Source organism: Mustela erminea, chromosome 11 (assembly GCF_009829155.1).
Source record: "Mustela erminea isolate mMusErm1 chromosome 11, mMusErm1.Pri, whole genome shotgun sequence".
NCBI lineage: Eukaryota > Metazoa > Chordata > Mammalia > Carnivora > Mustelidae > Mustela > Mustela erminea.
The window spans coordinates 85,455,102-85,478,453 of record NC_045624.1 but is presented as its reverse complement, the minus strand read 5'-3'; the positions used below and the strand labels follow the sequence as shown (position 1 = coordinate 85,478,453).

General features: G+C 41.9%; 2 protein-coding genes and 1 pseudogene across 6 annotated transcripts in view; 2 read left to right on the top strand and 1 right to left on the bottom strand.

Annotated features, from left to right (window-relative positions):
• The window catches only part of ARMC10 (armadillo repeat containing 10), a 39,255-nt gene extending 23,762 nt beyond the window's left edge, over positions 1–15,493 (bottom strand). The window contains exon 1 of the mRNA XM_032306090.1: positions 15,248–15,493. Within this exon, the coding sequence (XP_032161981.1) occupies positions 15,248–15,386 (139 nt within the window). The 5' untranslated portion in view covers positions 15,387–15,493. The remainder of the gene's footprint in view (positions 1–15,247) is intronic.
• LOC116569710 lies at positions 3,356–3,438 on the top strand (annotated as a pseudogene).
• A 124-nt stretch (positions 15,494–15,617) lies between the features above and the next one.
• Positions 15,618–23,352, top strand: part of FBXL13 (F-box and leucine rich repeat protein 13) — a 247,282-nt gene continuing 239,547 nt past the window's right edge. For 3 of the 5 annotated variants that reach the window (XM_032306079.1, XM_032306081.1, XM_032306077.1), the window contains exon 1: positions 15,618–15,984. In XM_032306079.1, the coding sequence (XP_032161970.1) occupies positions 15,910–15,984 (75 nt within the window). In that variant the 5' untranslated portion in view covers positions 15,618–15,909. Of the gene's footprint in view, positions 16,391–23,352 lie in introns of all 5 variants that reach the window. The other 2 variants (XM_032306078.1, XM_032306080.1) reach the window with 2 other exon arrangements.

The following is a 23,352-nucleotide window of genomic DNA, read 5'->3' as shown; positions in this document are numbered from 1 at the left end:
GGAGGGGAAAGCAAAGCACGGAATTCATGGCTTTCTCCCCATGATTCTGTAGTCTTGCAAAGTTATTAAAATTTTTTTTAAAAAAGATTTTATTTATCTACTTGACAGACAGCAATCACAAGCAGGCAGAGAGGCAGGCAGAGAGAGGTGGAAGCAGAGCTCCCCGCGGAGCAGAGAGCCTGATGGGCTCGAATCCCAGGACCCTGGGATCATGACCTGAGCCGAAGGCAACGGCCTTAACCCACTGAGCCACCCAGGCACCCAAATTATTTTTTTAATTTCATTTTTTTCTTACTCTATTTTTTTTAACTTTTCCTCTTTCCTTTTTTAACATTTTTAAAAACTAGTTTATCTTAACAATACCTTTCTTAAAAAAATCTTTTAAAATCTTCACTTTTATAGTTATATTTTATTCTTCATTGTATCTAACTTTATTTTAGTAGACATATAGGATGTTTTCTTCTGAAAAATTTTGGGATACAATTTCTTCTAATAGATCAAAATATACCCTAAATCTAGCACAGGGTTTTGTTCTAGTCTCCAGCCTGAGCAAATTCTCTCCACTTTCTTTTTCTTTTCCCAACCAACTTATATTATCAATTTCTTTTTAAGAATTTTTTTTTAATTTTTCATCTTTACAGTCATATTCCATCCCTTCCTCATGTTTACCCTTACTTTTATATATATGTGTGTTTTCCTTTCTTTAAATAAAATTTTGGGAGGTAGTTTCTTCTAAGAGACTAAAACACACCCAAAATCAAGTCGATGCCTCTGTTCTATTCTTACATATATTTATTTTTTCTTTTTTTTTAATTTTTTAAAATTAAAAAATTTTTTTTTACCCCCTTTCTTCTCCTCCCAATTAGGGATCTCTTCTGATTTGGTTAGTGTACTTTTTTCTGGGGTCTTTGCCACCCTTTCAGTATTTTATTCTCTTGTTCATATATTCATATCTGGATAAAACGAAAAGGCATAAAAACCACACACACACAAAAGAACAAGAGGCAGTACTGATGGCTAGGGACCTAATCAATAAGGACATTGGTAATATGTTAGATCCAGAGTTCAGAATGATGATTCTCAAGGTGCTAGTTGGGCTTGAAAAAGGCATGGAAGATATTAGAGAAACCCTGTCTGGAGAAATAAAAGTCCTTTCTGGAGAAATAAAAGAACTAAAATCTAACCAAGCTGAAATAAAAAAAGCTATTAATGAGATGCAATCAAGAATGGAGGCTCTTGGGGCACCTGGGTGGCTCACTGGGTTAAGCCTCTGCCTTAGGCTCCAGTCATGATCCCAGGGTCCTGGGATCGAGCCCCGCATCGGGCTCTCTTCTTAGCAGGGAGTCTGCTTCTCCATCTCTCTCTGCCTGCTTCTCTGCCTACTTGTGATCTCTCTCCCTCTCTCAGGAGAGTAAATAACATCTTAAAAAAAAAAAAAAAAGAATGGAAGCTCTTACTGTTAGGATAAATGAGGCAGAAGAGAGAATTAGTTATATAGACGATCAAATGATGGAGAATAAAGAAGCTGAGCAAAAGAGAGACAAACAACTACTGGACCACGAGGGGAGAATTTGAGAGATAAGTGATACAATAAGATGAAACAATACTAGAATAACTGGGATTCGAGAAGAAGGAGAAAGAGAGATGGGGCAGAACGTATATTGGAGCGAATTATAGTAGAGAATTTCCCTAATATGGCAAAGGGAACAAGCATCAAAATCCAGGAGGCACAGAGAACCCCCCTCAAAATCAGCAAGAATAGGTCCCCATCCCGTCATCTGATAGTAAAACTTACAAGCCTTAGTGACAAAGAGAAAATCCTGAAAGCAGCCCGGGACAAGAAGTCTGTAACATACAATGGTAAAAATATTAGATTGGCAGCAGACTTACCCACAGAGACCTGGCAGGCCAGAAAGAACTGGCATGATATATTCAGAGCACTAAATGAGAAAAACATGCATCCAAGAATACTATATCTAGCTGAGCTATCACTGAAAATAGAAGGAGAGATAAAAAGCTTCCAGGACAAACAAAAACTAAAAGAATTTGTAAATACCAAACCAGCCCTAAAGGAAGTATTGAAAGGGGTCCTCTAAGCAAAGAGAGAGCCTAAAAGTAATGGATCAGAAAGGAACAGAGACAATAAACAGTAACAGTCACCTTACAGGCAATACAATGGCACTAAATTCATATCTCTCAATACTTACCCTGAATTTAAATGGGCTAAATGCCCCAATCAAAAGACACAGGGTATCAGAATGGATTAAAAAACCAAGCCCATCAATATGCTGTCCACAAGAAACTCATTTTAGACCCAAAGACACCTACAGATTTAAAGTAAGTGGGTGGAAAACAATTTACCATGCTAATGGACATCAAAAGAAAGCTGGGGTGGCAATCCTTATATCAGATCAATTAGATTTGAAGCCAAAGACTATAATAACAGATGAGAAGGACACTATATCATACTGAAAGGGTCTGTCCAACAAGAAGTTCTAACAATTTTAAATATCTATGGCCCTAACGTGGGAGCAGCCAACTATATAAACCAATTAATAACAAAATCAAAGAAACACATCAATAATAATACAATAACAGTAAGGGACTTTAACACCCCCCATCGCTGAAATGGACAGATCATCCGAGCAAAAGATCAACAAGGAAATAAAGGCCTTAAATGACACACTGGACCATATGAGCATCACAGATCTATTCAGAACATTCCATTTCAAAGCAACAGAATATACGTTTTTCTCTAGTGCACATGGAACATTCTCCACAATAGATCACATCCTGGGTCACAAAATAGGTCTCAACGAGTACCAAAAGATTGGGACCATTCCCTGCATATTTCCAGATCACGATGCTCTGAAGCTAGAACTCAATCACAAGAGGAAAGTTGGAAAGAACCCAAATACTTGGAGACTAAAGAGCATCCTTCTAAAGAATGAATGGGTCAACCAGGAAATTAAAGAAGAATTGAAAAAATTCATGGAAACAAATGATAACGAAAACACAACTGTTCAAAAATCTGTGGGGACACAGCAAAGGCAGTCTTGAGAGGCAAGTATATAGTGATACAAGCCTTTTTCAAGAAACAAGAAAGATCTCAAGTACATAACCTAACCCTACACCTAAAGGAGGTGGAGAAAGAACAAAGAAAGGCTAAACCCAGTGGGAGAAGAGAATTAATAAAGATCAGAGCAGAAATCAATGAAACAGAAACCAAAAAAACACAACAGAACAAATCAATGAATCTAGGAGCTGATTCTTTTAAAGAATTAATAAGATTGATAAATACACAGCCAGACTTATCCATAAAAAAAGAGAAAGGACCCAAATAAATAAAGTCATGAGCTTTGCGCAGTGGCAGTATCGTAGCCAATGAGGTTTATCCGAGGCGCGATTATTGCTAATTAAATAAAATCATGAATGAAAGAGGAGAGATCACAGCCAACACCAAAGAAATACAAACAATTACAAGAACATATGAGCAACTAAACGCCAGCAAATTTGATAATCTGGAAGAAATGGATGCATTCCTAGAGACTATAAACTACCAAAACTGAACCAGGAAGAAATAGAAAACCTGAACAGACCCATAACCAGTAAGGAGATTGAAGCAGTCGTCAAAAATCTCCTAACAGGGGCACCTGGGTCTCAGTGGGTTAAGCCTCTGCCTTTGGCTCAGGTCATGATCTCAGGGTCCTGGGATCAAGCCCTGCATCAGGGGTGTCTGCTCAGCAAGGAGCCTGCTTTCCCCCCCTCTCTCTGCCTACTTGTGATCTCTCTCTCTCTCTGTCAAATAAATAAATAAAATTAAAAAAAAAAAAAATCTCCCAGAAAGCAAGAGCCCAGGGCCACACAGCTTCCCAGGGGAATTCTACCAAACATTTAAAGAAGAATTAATTCCTACTCTCCCGAAACTGTTCCAAAAAATAGAAATGGAAGGAAAACTTCCAAACTCATTTTATGAGGACAACATTACCTTGATTCCAAAACCAAACACCGCATCAGAAAAGAGAATTACAGACCAATATCCTTGATGAACACAGATGTGAAAATTCTCAACAAAATATGAACCAGTAGGATCTAATAATACATTAAAAGGATTATTCACCACAACCCTACAATACCACAAAGTGGGATTTATTCCAGGGCTGCAAGGTTGGTTCAACATCCTCAAATCAGGGTGATATAGTACATTAATAAAAGAAAAAACAAGAACCATATGATACTCTCAATAGATGCTGAGAAACTATTTGACAAAGTACAGCATCCTTTCTTGATCAAAACTCTTCAGAGTGTAGGGATAGACTGCACATACCTCAATATCACCAAAGTCATCTGGAAAAACCCACAGCAAATATCATTCTCAATGGAGAAAAACTAAGAGCTTTTCTGTTAAGGTCAGGAACACGGCAGGGATGTCCACTATCACCACTGCTATTCAACATAGTATTAAAGTCCTAGCCTCAGCAATCAGACAACAACAACAAAAAAATCAGAGGCATCCAAATTGGCAAAGAATAAGTCAAACTATCACTCTTTGCAGATGATATGATACTTTGTGTGGAAAACCCAAAGGACTCCACTCCAAATCTGCTAGAACTTGTTTAGGATTTTAGTAACGTGTCAGGATATAAAATCAATGCACAGAAATCGTTGCATTTCTCTACACCAACAAGAAGACAGAAGAAAGAGAAATTAAGGAGTCGATCCCATTTACAACTACACCCAAAACCATAAGATACCTAGGAATAAACCTAACCAAAGAAGCAAACAATCTATACTCAGAAAATGATAAAGCACTCATGAAAGAAATTGAGGAAGACACAAAGAAATGGAAAAATGTTCCATGCTCCTGGATTGGAAGAACAGATATTGTGAAAATGTCTCTGCTACCTAAAGCAATCTACATATTTAATGTAATCCCTATCAAAATACCATCTATTTTTTTCAAAGAAATGGAACAAGTAATCCTAAAATTTAAATAGAACCAGAAAAGACCCCAAATAGCCAGAGGAATGTTGAAAAAGAAAGTCAAAGTTGGTGGCATTACAATTCAAGACTTCAAGCTCTATTACAAAGCTGCAATCACCATGACAGCATGGTACTCACACAAAAACAGACACACAGATCAATGGAACAGAACAGAGAGCCCAGAAATAGGCCCTCAACTCTACGGTCAACTAATCTTTGACAAAATAGGAAAGAATGTCCAATGGAAAAGACAGTATCTTCAACAAATGGTGTTGAGAAAATTGGATGTCCACATGCAGAAAAATGAAACTGGACCATTTCCTTACACCACACACGAAAACTCCAAATGGATGAAAGACCTCAATGTGAGACAGGATTCCATCAAAATCCTTGAGAACACAGGCAACAACCTCTTTAACCTCAGCCGTAGCAACTTTTTCCTAGAAACATCACCAAAGGCAAGGGAAGCAAGGGCAAAAATGAACTATTAGGACTTCATCGAAGTTAAAAGCTTTTGCACAGTAAAGCAAACAGTCAACAAAACCAAAAGACCCATGACAGAAAGGGAGAAGATATTTGCAAACGACATATCAGATAAAGGGCTAGTATCCAAACTCTATAAAGAGCTTATCAAACTCAACACCCAACGAACAAATAATCCAATCAAGAAATGGGCAGAGGGGGCACCTGGGTGGCTCAGTAGTTTAAAGCCTCTGCCTTCGGCTCAGGTCATGATCTCGGGGTCGTGGGATCGAGCCCTGCGTGGGGCTGTCTGCTCAGCAGGGAGCCTGCTTCCCTTCCTCTCTCTTTGTCTGCCTCCTTGCCTACTTGTGATCTCTGTCTGTCAAATAAATAGATAAAATCTTAAGGAAAAAAAAAAAAAAGAAATGTGCAGAGGACATGAACAGACATTTCTGCAAAGAAGACATCCAGATGGACAACAGACACATGAAAAACTGCTCCACGTTACTTGGCATCAGGGAAATACAAATCAAAACCACAATGAGATACCACCTCACACCAGTCAGAATGGCTAAAATGAACAAGTCAGGAAACGACAGATGCTGGCAAGGATGCAGAGAAAGGGGAACCCTCCTACACTGTTGGTGGGAATGCAAGCTGGTGCAGCCACTGTGGAAAACAGCATGGAGGGTCCTCAAAAAGTTGAAAATAGAGCTATCCCTATGACCCAGCAATTGCACTACTGGGTATGTACCCTAAAGATAGAAATGTAATGATCTGAAAGGGCGCATGCACCCCAATTTTATAGCAGCAATGTCCACAATAGCCAAACTATGGAAAGAACCTAGATGTCCATCAACAGATAACTGGATAAAGAAAATGTGGTATATATACACAACGGAATACTATGCAGCCATCAAAATAAATGAATCTTGCCATTTGCAATGACGTGGATAGAACTAGAGGGTATTATGCTGAGTGAAATAAGTTAATCAGAGAAAGACAATTATAACATGATCTCCCTGATATGAGGAATTTGAGAGGCAAAGTCGGAGATTTAGGGGGCTGGGAAGAAAAAAATAAATAAAACAAGATGGGATTGGGAGGGAGACAAACCATAAGAACCACTAAAGAAATTGAGAGTTGTGGGGGGCGGGGGTATGGAGAGGGTGGTTGGGTTATGGACACTGGGGAGGGTATGTGCTATGTATGGTGAGTGCTGTGAAGTGTGTAAGCCTGACGATTCACAGACCCCTGGGGCAAATAATACATTATATATTAATAAAAAAAATTAACCCAAACCAAAATAAGACCCAATTTACATTTTGATTTTGGTCACCCATTCTAATATAGAGTGAGTTTTTCCAAAGAACCAAGCAATTCCTGGACACAATTCCAGGTTCCGCAATTCAATTCAACTTTGACAGTTTCTACCTGCGTCAGACCCCACACGTTATGGGCTCAGTCATCAAAGACTGCCCCCACCCTCACCACTTCAGATGCCAGGAACAAGCCCAAGTTATCACCAGTACTCCTCTTTTTAAATTTTTTTTTTAAAGATTATTTATTTTTTTGGTATATATATATATAGAGAGAGAGAAACAGCAAAAGATGGAACACAAGCAGGGGCAGTGGGAGAGGGAGAAGCAGGCTTCCTGCTGAGCATGGAGCACAAAGCAGGGCCTGAACCCAGGACCATGGGATCACAACCTGAGCTGAAGGCAGACGCTTAACGACTGAGCAACTGAGACGCCCCGTCACTGGTGCTTCTGATCAGAGATTCACCAACGCCACTTTGGGTCCAATTAATTTGCTAGAGCAGCTCACATAACTCAGGGAAAATTTTGCTTATTAAGTTTATTGCCCTCTAATCACGTTTGCCTCCCTTGTAACAAGACCCCATTCTTACAGAGCTTTCCAAAAGTTACTATTAACATAACAAAAGATACCTTTATAGCTCACAGCACTTAGAAGATTCTGAGGGTTTTAGGAGCTTTGTGCTAGAAATGGGGATGAAGAATAAATATGTATTTCTTTTTCAAAATCACAATATTAGACTAACTATATGTTGTTAAGAAACTCACTTCGGCTTTATGGATACACACACAGAAGGAAAGTGAAGGGAGAAAAAACAATATTCCATGCAAATGGAAGCTTTAAAAAAGCTGGGGTAGCCGCACTTACATCAGACAAAAGACTTTAAAACAAGGACTGTAATAAGAAACAAAGAAGATAATTATATAATGATAAAAGGATCAATCCAAAAGAAGAGCACATCACATTTGTAAATACGTAGGCACCCAACACAGAAGCACCTTATAAGGCAAATATAATCAGACTCAAAGGGAGAAACAGATTGTAATACAATAGCAGGAGACCTCAATACTCCAGTTTTATCGATGGACATGTCACCCAGACAGAAAACTGATATGGAAACATTGGACATGTTAGACCAGATGAACTTAACAGACATCTACAAAACATTCAAAAGCAAAACAGATGTTCTTCTTAAGCACATATGGAACACTCTCTAAGATAAATAATATGATAGGCAACAAAATAAGTCTTCATAAATCTAAGAAGATTGAATTAATATACAAACTTTCGACTCTAAGGTAGTGAACTAGAAATGAACTACAAGAAGAAAAATGGAAAATTCACAAATATATAGAGATTAAACATGCTACGGAACAACTAGTGAGTCAAAGAAGAAATCAAAAGAGGGAAAAAAATATCGAGAAAAAATAAAGATAGAAATACTGATTAGGGAACAGAAGGCTGGCGGAGGACAGAGCAGAAGCTGACATCATGCAACCTTCTCCCACCCCCACTCTTGAGTGGGACGTAAGTGACAGTCTTTAGGAATCTCCCAACTACCTTAAGGTTAATACCTTGCTAAGAAAGGAAAAACGACCTTGACAATGGCAAGGCCTCTGGTATCTGGTTCTACGGAAACCTCCCTTTTTCCTTACCTCCCCCAACACCATCTTTTTTTTTTTTTTAAATTTTTTATTTCTTTTCAGTGTAACAGTATTCATTGTTTTTGCACCACACCCAGTGCTCCATGCAATCCATGCCCTCCCTAATATCCACCACCTTGTTCCCCCAACCTCCCACCCCCTCCCCGCCCCTTCAAAACCCTCAGATTGTTTTTCAGAGTCCATAGTCTCTCATGGTTCACCTCCCCTTCCAATTTCCCTCAACTCCCTTCTTTTCTCCATCTCCCCTTGTCCTCCATGTTATTTGTTATGCTCCACAAATAAGTGAAACCATATGATAATTGACTCTCTCTGCTTGACTTATTTCACTCAGTATAATCTCTTCCAGTCCCGTCCATGTTGCTACAAAAGTTCCCCCAACACCATGTTACATAACCTGGTACCCCTCACAACCCTGGGGCAGCAGCAGCTCTTTCTGCCCATGGGTCCTGTCCCGGTGCTTTAATAAACCACCATTTTGCACCAAAGGCATCTCAAGAAAATTTTTCCTTGGTCATGGGCTCTGGACTCCACCCCACTGAACCTCACTTATACTCTAAAACTTCATCAGCACAACATACCAAAACTTATGGAATGAAGCAAAAAGAGCCCTATTACGGAAGTACAGAGTGCTAAATGTTTATGTGAAGAAATTTGAAAGATTTCAAATAAACAACTTAACTTTACACCTAAGGACCCATAAAAAGAACAAAGCCCAACGTTAGAAGGAAGGAAATAACAAAGAGCAGAGCAGAAATAAATGAGTAGGAAGACAATGGAAAGATCAATGAATCAAGAACTGGTTTACTGAAGAGAGGAACAAAATAGGCAAACCAGTGGCTACACTTACCAAGAAAACAGAGAGAGAGAGAGTGGCTTCACTTACCAATGAAATGAAAAGAGACACAATTGATATCACAAAAATACAAAGGAAAAAAAACACCAAAGGATCACAAGAGGATATTAGGAACAATTATATGCTAACAACTGGACAATCTAGAAGAAATGGAAAAATTCCTAGAAATATAAAATCTACAAAAAATGAACCGAAGAAACAAAAAATCTTATCACACCAGTTACTAGTAAGGAGATTAAATCAGTAATCAACAAAGTCCCAACAAACAGAAGTCCAAGACCACAGGGCTTCACTAATTAATTCTACCAAATTCTTCGCAGAAGAATACCAATCCTCAAACTCTCCCTAGAACAGAAGAGGAGGGAACACTTCTAAACCCATTTTACAAAGCCCTATTACCTGGATACCAAAATCAGACAAGAACCACCACAAAGAAAGAAAATTACAAGCCAAAATCCATGATGAATGCAGATGTAAAAAGCCTCAACAAAATATGAGCAAACAAAACATTAGAAAGTCATACACCATGATTAAGTGGAATGTACCCCAGGATGCAAATATGGCTCAACAGCAGCAAATCAATCCATATGACTCACTGCCGTAACGAAATGAAGGATAAAAATCATACCATCTCAACAGATGCAGAAAGAGCATTGGACAGTACCCAACATCCATTCATGATAAAACTCTCAACACTAAGAGGGTAGAGAGGGACTACGTAATGAAGGCCATTTAGATCAAAGTCACAGCTAACATCATACTCAGTGGTGAACGAATGAGTGAGAGCTTTTCTTCTAACACCCAGAACAAGAGAAGGATGTCCACTCCACCATTTTTATTCACAGTTTTTATTCACAGTACTGGAAGTCTTGGCTAGGGCAATTAGACAACAAAAAGAGATAAAAGCCATCCCATCAGAAAGAAAAAGTAAAACTATTTGCCGACGACATTATATAGAGAAATCCTTCAAGACTCTACCAAAAAGCTGCAAATACACAGGTTCAGGAAAATTGCAGGATACAAAATCAATATAAGAAAATGAGTTGCACCTCTATATGCTAATAACAAACTATCAGAAAGAGAGATTAAGAAAATAACTCCAAGAAGGAAAAAAAAAAAAAAAAAAAAAAATAAAACAACTCCATTTACATTTACATCAAAGAGAACAAAATACCTAGGGATTAATTTAACCAAGGAGGTATACAAACCTGTCCACAGAATACTGTAAGGTGCTGATGAATGAAATTGAAGAAAATACATATAAAGAGGAAGCTATTCCTGCTCATTGACAGGAAGAACTAATAAAATGTCCATATTAACCAACGCCATTTACAGATCCAATGCAATCCCTACCAAAATTCCAATGGCATTTTCACAGAAATAGAATAAACAATCCTAAAATTTGTATGGAATGAGAAAAGACCCTAAATGGCCAAAGCAATCTTGAGAACAAAGCTGGAGGCATTGTGGTCCCTGACTTCAAAATACATTACAAAGTTACAGTAATCAAAACTGTAGAATATTGGCATAAAAACAGACACACAGATCAATGGAACAGGACAGCTCAGAAATAAACCTATGCATTTACAGTCAATTAATTTATGACAAAGCACCCAAAGAAATACAATGGGGAAAAGACAGTGGCTCAGATGTGGGAAACAGGCAGAAGAAAAATTATTAATTTCCTTACCCAGTGACAAGCCCTTGAAACTGGCAGAGTGACATTCCTCTAGGGACTCAACTGCCTTCACCTAACACTTTGCTTAGGGCAAAGGCAATCCTGGCCTGACTGACCCCTACCCCCGACCAGGATCCTTTAAGTTCTACTCTACAATTCATTGGGAAACTTTATCTCTAAACCGTCCAAGATAGTGTTGACAGTCATTCCCAAGCACAGGGCCCGCTGATACACATCTAAAGGGTCTCAGGAAAAGGTTTTATTCACGGTAATGAATAACCTTTTGCCCAACAATAGCTAGCCCCTCAAGGTCCTGGAAATCTTGCTTCCAAAATTCCTCATACACTTATGCCATTCCCCATCCCCTTCCAACTTGCAAGTGTATAATAGACCACTCCTCACAGCCCCGGGGCAGCAGCCCTTTCTGTCCAAGGGTCCTGTCCCGGGGCTTTAATAAACCACCATTTTGCACCAAAAATGTCTCAAGAATTCTTTCTTGGTCATTGGCTCCGGACCTCACCCCACCGAACCTCACTTATATTCTAAGACTTCATCAACTCCAGGAAATGGTGCTGGGAAACCTGGACAGCCACATAAAAAGATGAAACTGGGCCACTCTTTTATCAGACACAAAAATCAACTTATAATCAAGTCTTGAACATAAGACTTCAAACCATCAAACTCCCAGGAGAACATGTAGGCAGTAAGCTCATTGACATAGGTTTTTGCATGATTTTTTAGATTTGACACCAAATCCAAAAGCAACGAAAATAAACAAGTGGACTATCAGATTTTAAAACTTCTGCACAGCAAAGGAAACCATCAATAAAATGAAAAGGCAACCTATGGAATGGGAGAAAATATCCCCCAATCATTTATCTGATAAGCAGTTAATATCCAAAATATATAAAGAACTCATGCAACTCAATGGGAAAAAACCCAAGTAATTGTTAAAAAAATAAGCAGTGGATCTGAATAGCCATTTTTTCCAAAGACATATAAGTGGCCAACAGATACGTGAAATAGTGCTCAACATCTGTAATCATCAGTAACATGCAAATCAAAACCACAATGAGGTATCACCTCACACCTGTTAGAATGCTAGTATCAAAAAGATAAGAGATTAAAAAAAACAAAAACAAAAAGATAAGAGATAACAAGTGTTGGTGAGGATGTAGAGAAAAGGGAACCTTGGTCCACTGCTGGAGACTATGTAAATGGTGTGGCCACTATGGAACCATTTGGACGTTCCACAACATTAAGAATACAACTAGCATGCAGATCTAGTAATTTCATTTCTGGGTATTTATGTGAAGAAAAAGAATTATTACCTTGAAAAGACATATGCATCCCCATGTTCCCTGCAAAGCAACATTATTTATAACAGGAAGACACAGAAACAACCTCAGTTTTCATTGATAGATGAATGGATAAAGAAAATGTGGTCTACATATATATAGGAAAACTGAAATAGTGGATTATTACTCAGCCATAACAAGAAGGAAATCCTGCCATCTGCAACAAGCCGGGTGAACACTGAGGGCATGATTCTCAGTGAAACAAGTCAGACAGGAAAGAAAAAACAAATACGACATAATCTCACTTATATGTCGAATCTAAAACAAAAAAAAGGAAAAAAATCAAATTCACGAATAAAAATAGATTCATGACTGGGGTTGCCAGAGGCAGGCGAAGGGGGAGTGTAAAATGGATGAAAGTGATGAGAAGCACAAGTTTAAAGATATGTAAATATTGGGAAAGTAATGTACAGCTTGATGACTACAGTTAGCAAGCAATACTGTATTATGTACTTGAAAGTTGCTGAGAGTAAATCTTAGAAGTTCTCATCACAACAACAAAAAATCTGTGCCTATGAAGTGAGAGATGTCAACTAAACTTTTCACGGTGATTATTCTGCAATATGTACAGATACCTGAACCAAGTATATAAAATAAAACCAAATATATACATATTACATATATTTGATATCAAATATATACATAGCCACATATCATACTGTATACCTATCATTAATACAGTATTTTATGTCAATTTTATCTCAATTACAACAAAAAAGATCATCTTCAAAAATCTAAACATGATGCTGAAAAAAATGGATACTTGTTAAGTCTTCTTCAAAGATAAAGGGGTGGGGCGCCTGGGTGGCTCAGTGGGTTAGGCCTCAGCCTTGGGCTCTGGTCATGATCTCAGGGTCCTGGGATCGAGCCCCGCATCGGGCTCTCTGCTTCATGGGGATCCTGCTTTCCCCCCACTTCCTCACACCCTCTCTGCTCCACAGGGAGCCTTCTTCCCTACCCCCCCGCCCCCACCTCTCTGCCTACTTCTGATTTCTGTCAAATAAATAAATAAAATCTTTAAAAAAAAAGATAAAGGGGTAGTTTCAGGAAGAAGGGACCAGGAGCACCTTACTTTGTAAGGTGCCTGACTTAAGGTAAGGGTGACTTTGGAACTGGTAAAATTAAGTTTAAAACACTGACTTTGTCAGTGTTCACCAGGTTCAATCAGTGTAAGTGAGAAGGTATCTGAATCCAGAAATCTCTTTCACACACAAACAAATTAGGCTTTGTAAGTCAGGGTAAATAAAAACCTTTTTTTGAAAATTGCTTTTTCCTTTGTCCCTAAAGGGAAACAGACCTTCTCCCTACTGTTTTCTCGGAGTATTTCCTTGAGTAAACTTGTATAGCTCACCCTCGAACAATGAAGAGTTTAGGGGTGCCAAAATCCACGTATAATTTTGGATTCTCCCAAACTTAACTACTAATAGACTGCGATGAACTGAAAGCCTTACTGAAAACAGTTAACATATATTTTGTATGTGATATGTCTTATGTAATGTATTATTACAATAAAATAAGCTAGAGAGAATGTTAAGAAAATCATAAGGAAAATACACTTACAGAACTGTACCTATACTGAAAAACAAACAATAAACCTCCATGTAAGTAATCCTGTGCAGCTCACATTCCCCTTGTTCAAGAACCAGCTATAACTGTAATTCCTTTGTCTCCTTAATATAAATGACATCTTTTTAAAAGCTAAGTAACTCTCCTGCCAGTTTACAACCCAAGAAAGTCTTTCTTATGGGATTTGGGGTCATCTGTTTAAAATGTAAACATCAAAAAGGTGGAGCCCAGATCTCTGAATTTAGCCTCACCACCTGGTTCTATGTTGTAACCACCTGCTTGTCATAAAGATGCTGAGAAGTCTTATGTTTTCTTTGGATAAAAGCAATTAGCTGAAACAAATTGCCACGTCAATTACCAGTGAATTTACGATGAATTATGTGTAAATGGTGCTGTCAAGCCTTTTCTTAAAGACAAGTTACTGTCTTTCTGGATAACATGCAGGTGGTATGAAATAGATATCTGCCTAGATACATAAAGGGGTGAGAATTCTCTAGCTGACTGCCTGGGATGAGCACAGCAATCTAGTTTAATGCTTACTCAACAATAAAACTTTAGTTCTTTTCTGTATTTGCAGAGAGGAATTTCTTGGTTGGCAGGAGAATTCATTTTTAATTATTTCTGTAACAACGTCCATGACCGGAAATTTCCCTCCAGAACATCCAGCAAATCCTCAGAATCCCGAACGCACCCATCGGGACTTTTGGACGGAAACCTAACCATGCACTTTTTCGCCGGGAGGGTAGCTTCCTTTCCCATGCAGACAACTGTTTCAAACTGATAGGTACATCCGTGTCTGTTATCTCCAGAATCTCTCAGCGACTTTGTGTATGAACCACAGCGACTTCAAGGTACCTCCCCCGGAGACTTGGCCGAGAGGACGCAGAACTACCCCTCCAGCTTTCCTTCTCCCAGGGCAACTGCTGACACGATTTCGTCTACCGCTCCAGGACCCGCAACACCCACGCCATCGTAGGGAGAATCCCCTTGGTAACAAAGGCCGGAGCAAGCTTTAACGTGCGGGGTGGTGGACATGCTTTTGAGAAACCCAGCCAATCCTCCGCTGTGACGCCGCACTCAGGCAGGAAAATGTGGGCAACTTTTCATCACGAGATTTTGAACTAAGTGTAGGAAGGAGGCGGCTCAGGACCTTACACGCACCCCATCAAGTGCACGATCAGTCCTCAGCACCTGGCTTCTCCACCTGGCCGTGCTCACGAGCCTCCCGCCCTCCCCTGCCTCGGCTTCTTTGGCCGCGAGCACGGGAAGGCCACGAGCGCCCGCTGTCTTCAACCTTCACCCCAGGGATAACACCCAGCCCCGGTCCGCTGTCCCCCGCCGCCTGCCGGGCATCCCGTGGCCTCACCTGCGGAGCGCGAGGCGCGCAGCCGAAACCCGCGGCCGCCTTGCCGCTGCCCCCGCGTCAGCTTGTAAATGCAGTAGCAGGCGCCGGCCCCGAGGACCAAGCCCGCCGCCACCCAGCCCACGTCCCGGGCGCCGCCCATGCTGCCGCCGGGGCTGGGGCGCAGCGTTCGGCCTGGCGCAGGAGGCCCCGGAGCCAGCGGATCCCGCCGCCAACCGAGCGCGAGCCCGCGGAGAAGAAAGGAAGTAAGGTCTGAGCTCCGCCTCCCGGAAACGACCCTGCCAGACTAGCAAGACCGCCCCCTGCGGCCCCGGAGCGTCCCGGCGGCTTGGCAGAGGCGGGGCGGGGGGCAGGACTAGTCCGGAGCCTCGGGGACTGCGCGACCCGAAGGGAGCCCCCGGAGACCGCCGCCGCCGCCGCCGCCCGAAGACGGACTTCTGCTGGCTGCCGCCGGGGCCGAGGCCCGCCTTCCTCCCGCCGCCCTCCTGGCTGCTCCCCTGCCCCCGCCCCGCCTAGGGGGCGCGGACCTCACTCCGCCGCGCCCGCCCCTCCCTGCCCCGCGGTTGCCGGGGCAACGCCGGGACGCGCTAGTCCCCGGCCTGGGCGCGGCGCCTGCTTCCGGGGACGCGGAGGGCCGGCGGGGAGTTTCAGTGGGGCCTCTGGTCATGGCCTCGCTACGCACTGCCACCCCCCAGCTGAGGAACTACTTCAAGGAGAACTACATTCCTCAGGTCTGCGAGGTACTGGCGCCACGTGGCGGCGGAGTTAAAAGGGAGAGGACCCCGGCGATTTCCCGGAGGAGGGGCTAGGGTCTGGCCGGAGAGCGAGTGGACGGTTTGAGGAGCGGAATGGGAGAGGATGAAGTCAGCCTTGAATAGACTGGCCGTCTGGGCTGAGGACACAGATCAGAGAGGAGAAGACAGAGGGGGCGATGGTGGCGGAAAGGAGGGGAAGGGTGACATGTTCCCCGGAGAAAGAGCGCAGGGCCCCGGGGACAGCAACCGCGCACTCCAGACGTTAAGGTCTGGTCAAGAGGGGCCTGAGGACCGAGGAGGACCGCGGAGAAAGTGTTCTAGAGACAGAGGAGCAAAATTAGAAGAGTGCGGCTCTAGGAAGAGAGTGGGCAGTAGTGTCACCTAGGAGGAGGTATGGTGGGTTTGGCACATGGTGAGCCTGTGTGATGAAGGCAGAGGATAGATTTCAGGTCAGCTGAGCGAGAGTGGACGCTGAGACCCCTACGGAAGGCAGCCAGCCCTTCGTGAAGGGAAGGAGCCCACGGCCGGGATTGCCCTAACCCGAGGAGACTGTACCCTACCCGGTCGTTAGGAGGAAGGAGGACAGGAGAGGGTTGGGTCGGTTTTGTTGTTTTGGGGGTAGGAAGCCAAGTAACTTCCATTTTCTCTACAAATATTTGGTGCGATATTTGCTAAAAATGTGTACATTTGGAGGCAGCAGAAGGGGCTGGGAGCAGAGATAAGGTATGTGGAGATTAAGGGCGAGAGAAGTCTAGGGAAGGAAAGAAGAGGGGAGCCAGCCAATGTTGAGAGCCCGGCTCGGGATGGTAAGTCTCTTGTGCAGTTGGGAGGGCAATTTGATAGAGCCTTTCTGAATGGTATTTTAGAAGTATTTGTTAAAATGTTAAGTACATACACCCTTTGACCAAACATTTCACTTCTAGAGATCCACTTCAGGCATAGACTTTCACTGTATCCGGAAAGCTGTACAAGGATATTCATTATTGTGAAAATAGCAAATAACTTATATATGAATAAGGGAATGGGATAGTATATAAAGTACCCAAAGGAGGGACCAAGGAGAAGAAGAGCTTTCCAAGACATTTAATTTTTTTTTTTTTAAGATTTTATTTATTTATTTGACAGGCAGAGATCACAAGTAGGCAGAGAGGCAGGGAGAGAGAGAGGAGGAAGCAGGCTCCCCGCTGAGCAGAGAGCCCAGGGGCTTGATCCAAGGACCCCGGGATCATGACCTGAGCCAAAGGCAGAGGCTTTAACCCACTGAGCCACCCAGGTGCCCAAGACATATTTTAAAAGAGGCAAAATAATGCAAGTTGACCCAGAAGTGTCTACTACAATGTAACTACTTGATTTCATATACATATGTATATGTGTGTATATGTAGGTACGTATATCTAGCTACATTTAAGACAATAATGCATGCATAGAACATACACAAAACCTTTAAAGCAAATGTTTGGGGGGGCGGCTTTATTTTTTTTTAATTTTTGCCATATACCTCTGTGTTGTTTTAATTTTTTTCTGCTGAGTTTCATTCATGTTTTACTTCCATACAATTATGTTTGAAAATAGGTAGAGAGCATGGTACTCATCCTCCCCACTGAGTGATTTTCTTAAGTAACAGTAAACCAGATGTAGGTATAAAAATAAGGGTTGACTTCATCCAGGATAGGCGTTTGCCAGGCATATAGTTTGGAGGGGCGGTGGTGGTGAAGGAGCTAAGCTTTTTAGAGTGTCTGAGGGATGGGCAGAGGGACTAGGTGGGAAGTGAGAACAGTTCCTGACACTGATATATGGGCAGAAAGTAGAGGATCCTAAGGAGTAAAGAGGGGTAGAGGGAGTCATGGAGGGAGGGAGCTGGAAGAGTAGGAGGGTAGGGGTCAGAAAGCGGAATGTTTGTGTTTAAGATTTTAGGATTGAGCTCTTCTGAGTGATGACTCACTCTAGATTGGCTGTGGAGTAGGTAGCAGAAGTGGACTTGAGTTGAGGGTCAGGAAACACCAGGGAAGTGAAAGCCTCTCCTCCTCTTGCTCTCCACTTGCCATAACACTAGGAGGCTGGCAGAGGATCCTTGGTCCCTCCTTTGGGTACAAACCCCCGTTGCTCCCCAGCCTACCACATTGCTCCCAGAGGAGAGAGGCCTTCAGTAGAGCCCTTTGCCTAAGGCGATATTCTCATGAGGAGTCCCTCTTTCCCTTCTGGCACCGCATTAGCAGTAGGAGCAAGGGAGCGGTTTTCCGGGGCCCACACTCCCACCTTAACCCGGTTACCCGCTTCCCCTAGGAGACTATCAGGATGAATCGCCCTGTGCCTCTTAAGCCTGCGTAGTTCTTCATCTGACCCAATTTGACAGGACTAAAGATCTTCTAAAACCCATCTTCTGCAAACTTTGGAAGATGTAATTTCTTTTTTTTTATCATAGATTTCCCGTATACTCAACCTCTTCTGAATTTCACCTACCTATCTTAAATAAAACCTGAGTATCATTTCCCTGCAAATGCTTGCACAGAGGCTGATTGAAAAACCAAAACAAAACACCCTGCTTGACTTACTGACTTAAATACCGATTCTATTGATTGATACTTGTCATCAGTTTTGGGACGTTTTTGACCATTTTCAAATAATGTTTCTACCCAATTCTCTCTTCTTCTTCTGGGACTCCAATCATCAATATGTTAGGCTTCCCCCCCACCCCCGTTCTCTTTTTTTCCTTCTTTTTCCCTTTGTGCTCAAACTTGGATATTTTTCACTGATTGTCTTCAAGTTTATTGATTCTGCTTTATGCTGTGTCCTGTCTACTATTAAATATATCAAATGGATTCTTAATTTCCAGCAGTATATTTTTCCATTTCAGGATTATCAGTTGATTCTTTTTTATAAATTTTGATGAAAATTTTGCATGTTTTCATCCATTTTATCTAGCATTTCCTGTTTTCTTTAAAGTGTTGTTATTTTAACAATCATTGTTAACATGAATAACTTTGAAGACTCTCGGAATGGGGTAATTGTTGAAACTGAGTGATGGGTTCATAGGGGTTCATGATACTCGTTTACTTTCTGTATGTTTGAAGTTTTCCATAATAAAATGTCAAAGGATAGCAATGGCTGGGTGTTTTTTCTCATAATGTACATAGCTAGGGATGGATGCTAGACCAGTTTCCTTGGGCTATGTAGTTCTTTTCTATTTGCTTGTTGTATCAGTTATCCGTTGCCTTGTAATACAGCCACAAAACTTAGTGGCTTAAAGCAGCAAGAATCATTTCGTTTGCTCAAAAATTTGAATTCTGAAAGGTTTTTCAGGGAGAGCGTGTCTCTGCTCCATGTGGTACCATCTGGGGTGGATGAACAGGAATTAAACACCCACTTTCAAGATAGTTTGCTCACATACCTGGAAAGTTGGTGCTGGGCGTTGGTTGGGGGCAGAGGGTCAGCTATGTCTGTGAGCCAGGAGGCTTGGTTTCTCCAAATGGGCCTCTTCATGAGCAACCTGGACTTCCCCACGGTATGGAGGCTCAGTTCTAAGAGCAAGCATCTCCAGAGAACTAGGTAGAAGTTATACCACCATGTGTGACCTCGGCTCAGAAGTCAACATAACATTATTTCACTGATATTTAAGAGGAGGGACTATAGACCCCACTTCATGATGGGAGGCATATTAAAGTTACGCTGTGACAGTAGCCTGTGGGATGGGAGATATTGTCATGGCCATACAATTAGCCACAAGTGGCTTGCTCATACAAGGGGAATCTGGGATCAAGTTGTAGTTACAAGCATTATGTGGACAAATAAGATGGGAATCACAGCAGTGTCACCCAGTAAGTGGGTTTCAACCCTTCCACATATTTATCCCTTCTTTTCCTCTTCCCTTTGTGTTCCCCAAGAGTAGATATACACTGGACATTAAAAAGTTGCCCACACAATATGCGTTTCCCTCTTCCTTCTAATATTTCTTATGTTCTTCTATAACCTTCCTATTCCCCACATAGACCATATGCTTCAGGGAAACGGACTATCTCTGTCCCCGGTGGTCCAGCCCTTATTGCCTTCCAACAATAAGGTTCTCTGGCCACAGTGTCTGTGACAATGTGGGTGGTGGTAATCATGAGAGAAGGCAAGATGTGATCCAAGTCAGTTGATGTCAAGTTGCTGGTTGGAGTGCCAGGACAGAGATATTCCATCTCTGGATGTCCATGGGGAAGTGTGCAGCCCTGGGAGCCATTGCCGATTATCCTGTACACACAAGGAGAAATGGTTTGGGGTTCCTAGAGGTTTGTACACCCATCTCAAAGACCACTGGATTGTATGTTCAACTCATGTTAGTCAGGTAACATTTTTCAAACAACAAATTAGGGTCTTGGCACCAGCCAGCCTTTTTTACCTTGGGGGACAGCAAGAGTGGTAAGGAGGAGACGTCAGACCACTCCATCAGCAAATGTTTGCTGGACAGCTACCATGTGCTAGTAGAAAAATTGTCAGTGGCTTTAGGCACTTGCAGCTGTGAATCTGAAGCTGTCTTTAGTCCTGACATTTCTCTTGCATTCTCTGTGCATTTATCTATTTGGGTGTCCTGTGAAACACTAAAGAAACATAAATGGGTGAAGCTAATTTTAATTATATATATATATATATATATATATATATTTATTTATTTATTTATTAAAGATTTTATTTATTTATTTGACAGAGAGAGGGAGAGAGGAAAGCACGCTCCCTGCTGAGCAGAGAGCCCGATGCGGCGCTCAATCCCAGGACCCCGGGATCATGACCTGAACCGAAGACAGAGGCTTTAAACCACTGAGCCACCCAGGCGCCCCTTTAATAATATATTTTATAAAACCAGTCCCAGAATATAATCATTTCAACATGGACTCAATATAAATGGAATCATATTAAGTCTTCAAAATTGGGTGTGTATTTTACACTTAAACAGCCCATCTCAATTTGGGCTCGCCATGTCTGAAGTTCTCAATAGCCACATGTAATTAGTTCCTACTATATTAGACAGTGCAGGTCTCGACTATATTAACATGTGTAATAAGCCAAGGAAAATTACCCTGGACCCAGAAATGATCATTGTGTCTCTAAGGTTGTACTTTTCAAGGGCACAAGGCTTCTAGAACTTCAGGAAAAGCCTGAGTGGCACCGTGAGGCTGGAGGGGTGGTCTAATGACCAATCAACATGGTTTCCTCCTTCCCAGTGATCAGCAGGGTCACACGTGGGACAGCTGTTTTCACACACACCAAAGGAAATTGATGTCTACTTTCAAATCTAAAAAATAGATTTTATTGTGAAAATGAAAAAAGTAATAAAAAGCAGTCTATCAATTGAATGTTCTGTCTACCCAGATTCCTATGTTGAAACCTAATCTCCCATGTCATGGTATTGGAGATGAGGCCTTTGGGAGTTGATTAAGTCATGAGGTAAAGCCCTCATGAATGGGATTAGTGCCCTGATAAGGAGGCCTGAGGGACATCCCTCTCGCATCCATCATGTGAGGGCACTGTGAGAAGACAGCTGTCTGTGAACCAGGAAGCACCTCTCACCAGACACAGAATCTTCCTGTACTTGGATCATGGACTTCCCAGCTTCTAGAAATAAATTTCTATTGAGAAGTTTCTGTTGTTTATAAGTCACTCAGTCTATAGTGTTCTGTTACAGCAGCCTGACTGGACAAACGGTTGATGTGGTTTGTTGTTTCAAACCACAGATCCTTTTAAATCTACAGTGGAGGGGTGCCTGGGTGGCTCTGTCAGTTAAGCATCTGATTCTTAAGTTTTTTTTTTTTTTTAAGATTTTATTTATTTGACAGAGATCACAAGTAGGCATAGAGGCAGGCAGAGAGAGAGGGAGGAGGAAGCAGGCTCCCTGCCTAGCAGAGAGCCCGATGCGGGACCCTGGACCGATCCCAGGACCCTGAGATCATGACCTGAGCTGAAAGCAGAGGCTTAACTAACACTGAGCCACCCAGGCAGTCCCTGACTCTTGATTTTGGCTCGAGTCTTGATCTTGGGGTCATGTGATCGAATCCCGCCTTGGGCTCTGTGGTGGGTATGGAGCCTGCCTAAGATTCTATCTCTCCCTCTGCCCCTCCCCTCACCCACCCTGGTGCTCATGTGTTCTCTCTCTCTCTCAACAAAACAAACAAAACAAAATAAACCCCACAGCTGAGAAGGACTCTGGGGAGACTTTCGGTGACACAGATGGAGATTTAATCAGTGGCCTTGGTTTGGTCCTTCTGAAGTTCTCATTCTCTGGGGTTGTCTCTCTTTGGATACTGTTATAGCTACCTCTCTAATCCTATCTAGATGAAGCCCATCCCAATAAAGGACAAATAAAATGTATGCAAAATCAGAGATGGCTAGTGTCTTAGTCTTCTTGAGCTGCCATAACAAAATACCATTGTACTGGGGGGCTTAAGTCACAGAAATTTGTCTTCTCATAGTTCCAGAGCTCAAAGTGTGAAATGAGGGTGCCCACGTGGGTGGGTTCTGGTGATGGCACCCATCTTGGCTTGCAGACACCTGCCTTCTCACTGTGTCTCCCATGGCAGAGAGAGAGAGCAAGCTAGCTGGTGTCTCTTTTTATAACAGTGCTAATTCTATCATGAGGACCCTATTCTCATGACCTCATCCAGCCCTGAATACCTTCTAGAGGTCCCATCTCCAAATATCATCACACTGAACACATGAATTTTGAGGGAACACAATTAGCCCATAACAGCTAGTCAGTGGAAGAAAACTATTTAACCACCTGGCAAAACAAAGTGTAGATGAAATGAATTACTGTTTTCCAGCCATCAAATCAACAAAAATTAGAATTTTATAATTATCAGTGCTGGCAAGGTAAAATGGACACTCACATTGGCTGTTAATAAGAATATAAATTGATAATACCTTTTTAGAAAGCAATTTTGAGATAGGTATGAAGAGCTTCAAAACATACCTCCTGGGGCCTGGGTGGCTCAGTGGTTTAAGCCTCTGCCTTCAGCTCAGGTCATGATCTCAGGGTCCTGGGATCAAGGCCCACCTCAGTCTCTGCTCAGCAGGGAGCCTGCTTCCTCCCCTCTCTCTGCCTGCTTCTCTGCCTACTTGTGATCTCTTGTCTGTCAAATAACTAAAGGAAATCTTAAAAACAAACAAAAAAACCCCATACCTCCTGATTCTATATTCTTGCAATCTATCCTAACAAAGTAGTCAGAGATGAAGATATGTACATTTCATCATTAATAGTGAAAATATTACATCATATCATTTTTAATAATGGGACAAAGTTTGAAACAACTTAGATGGCCAACCATTTAGAAGTTATAAAAATTTATGGTACTATTATTTGTAGCAGATTACCAACCAACC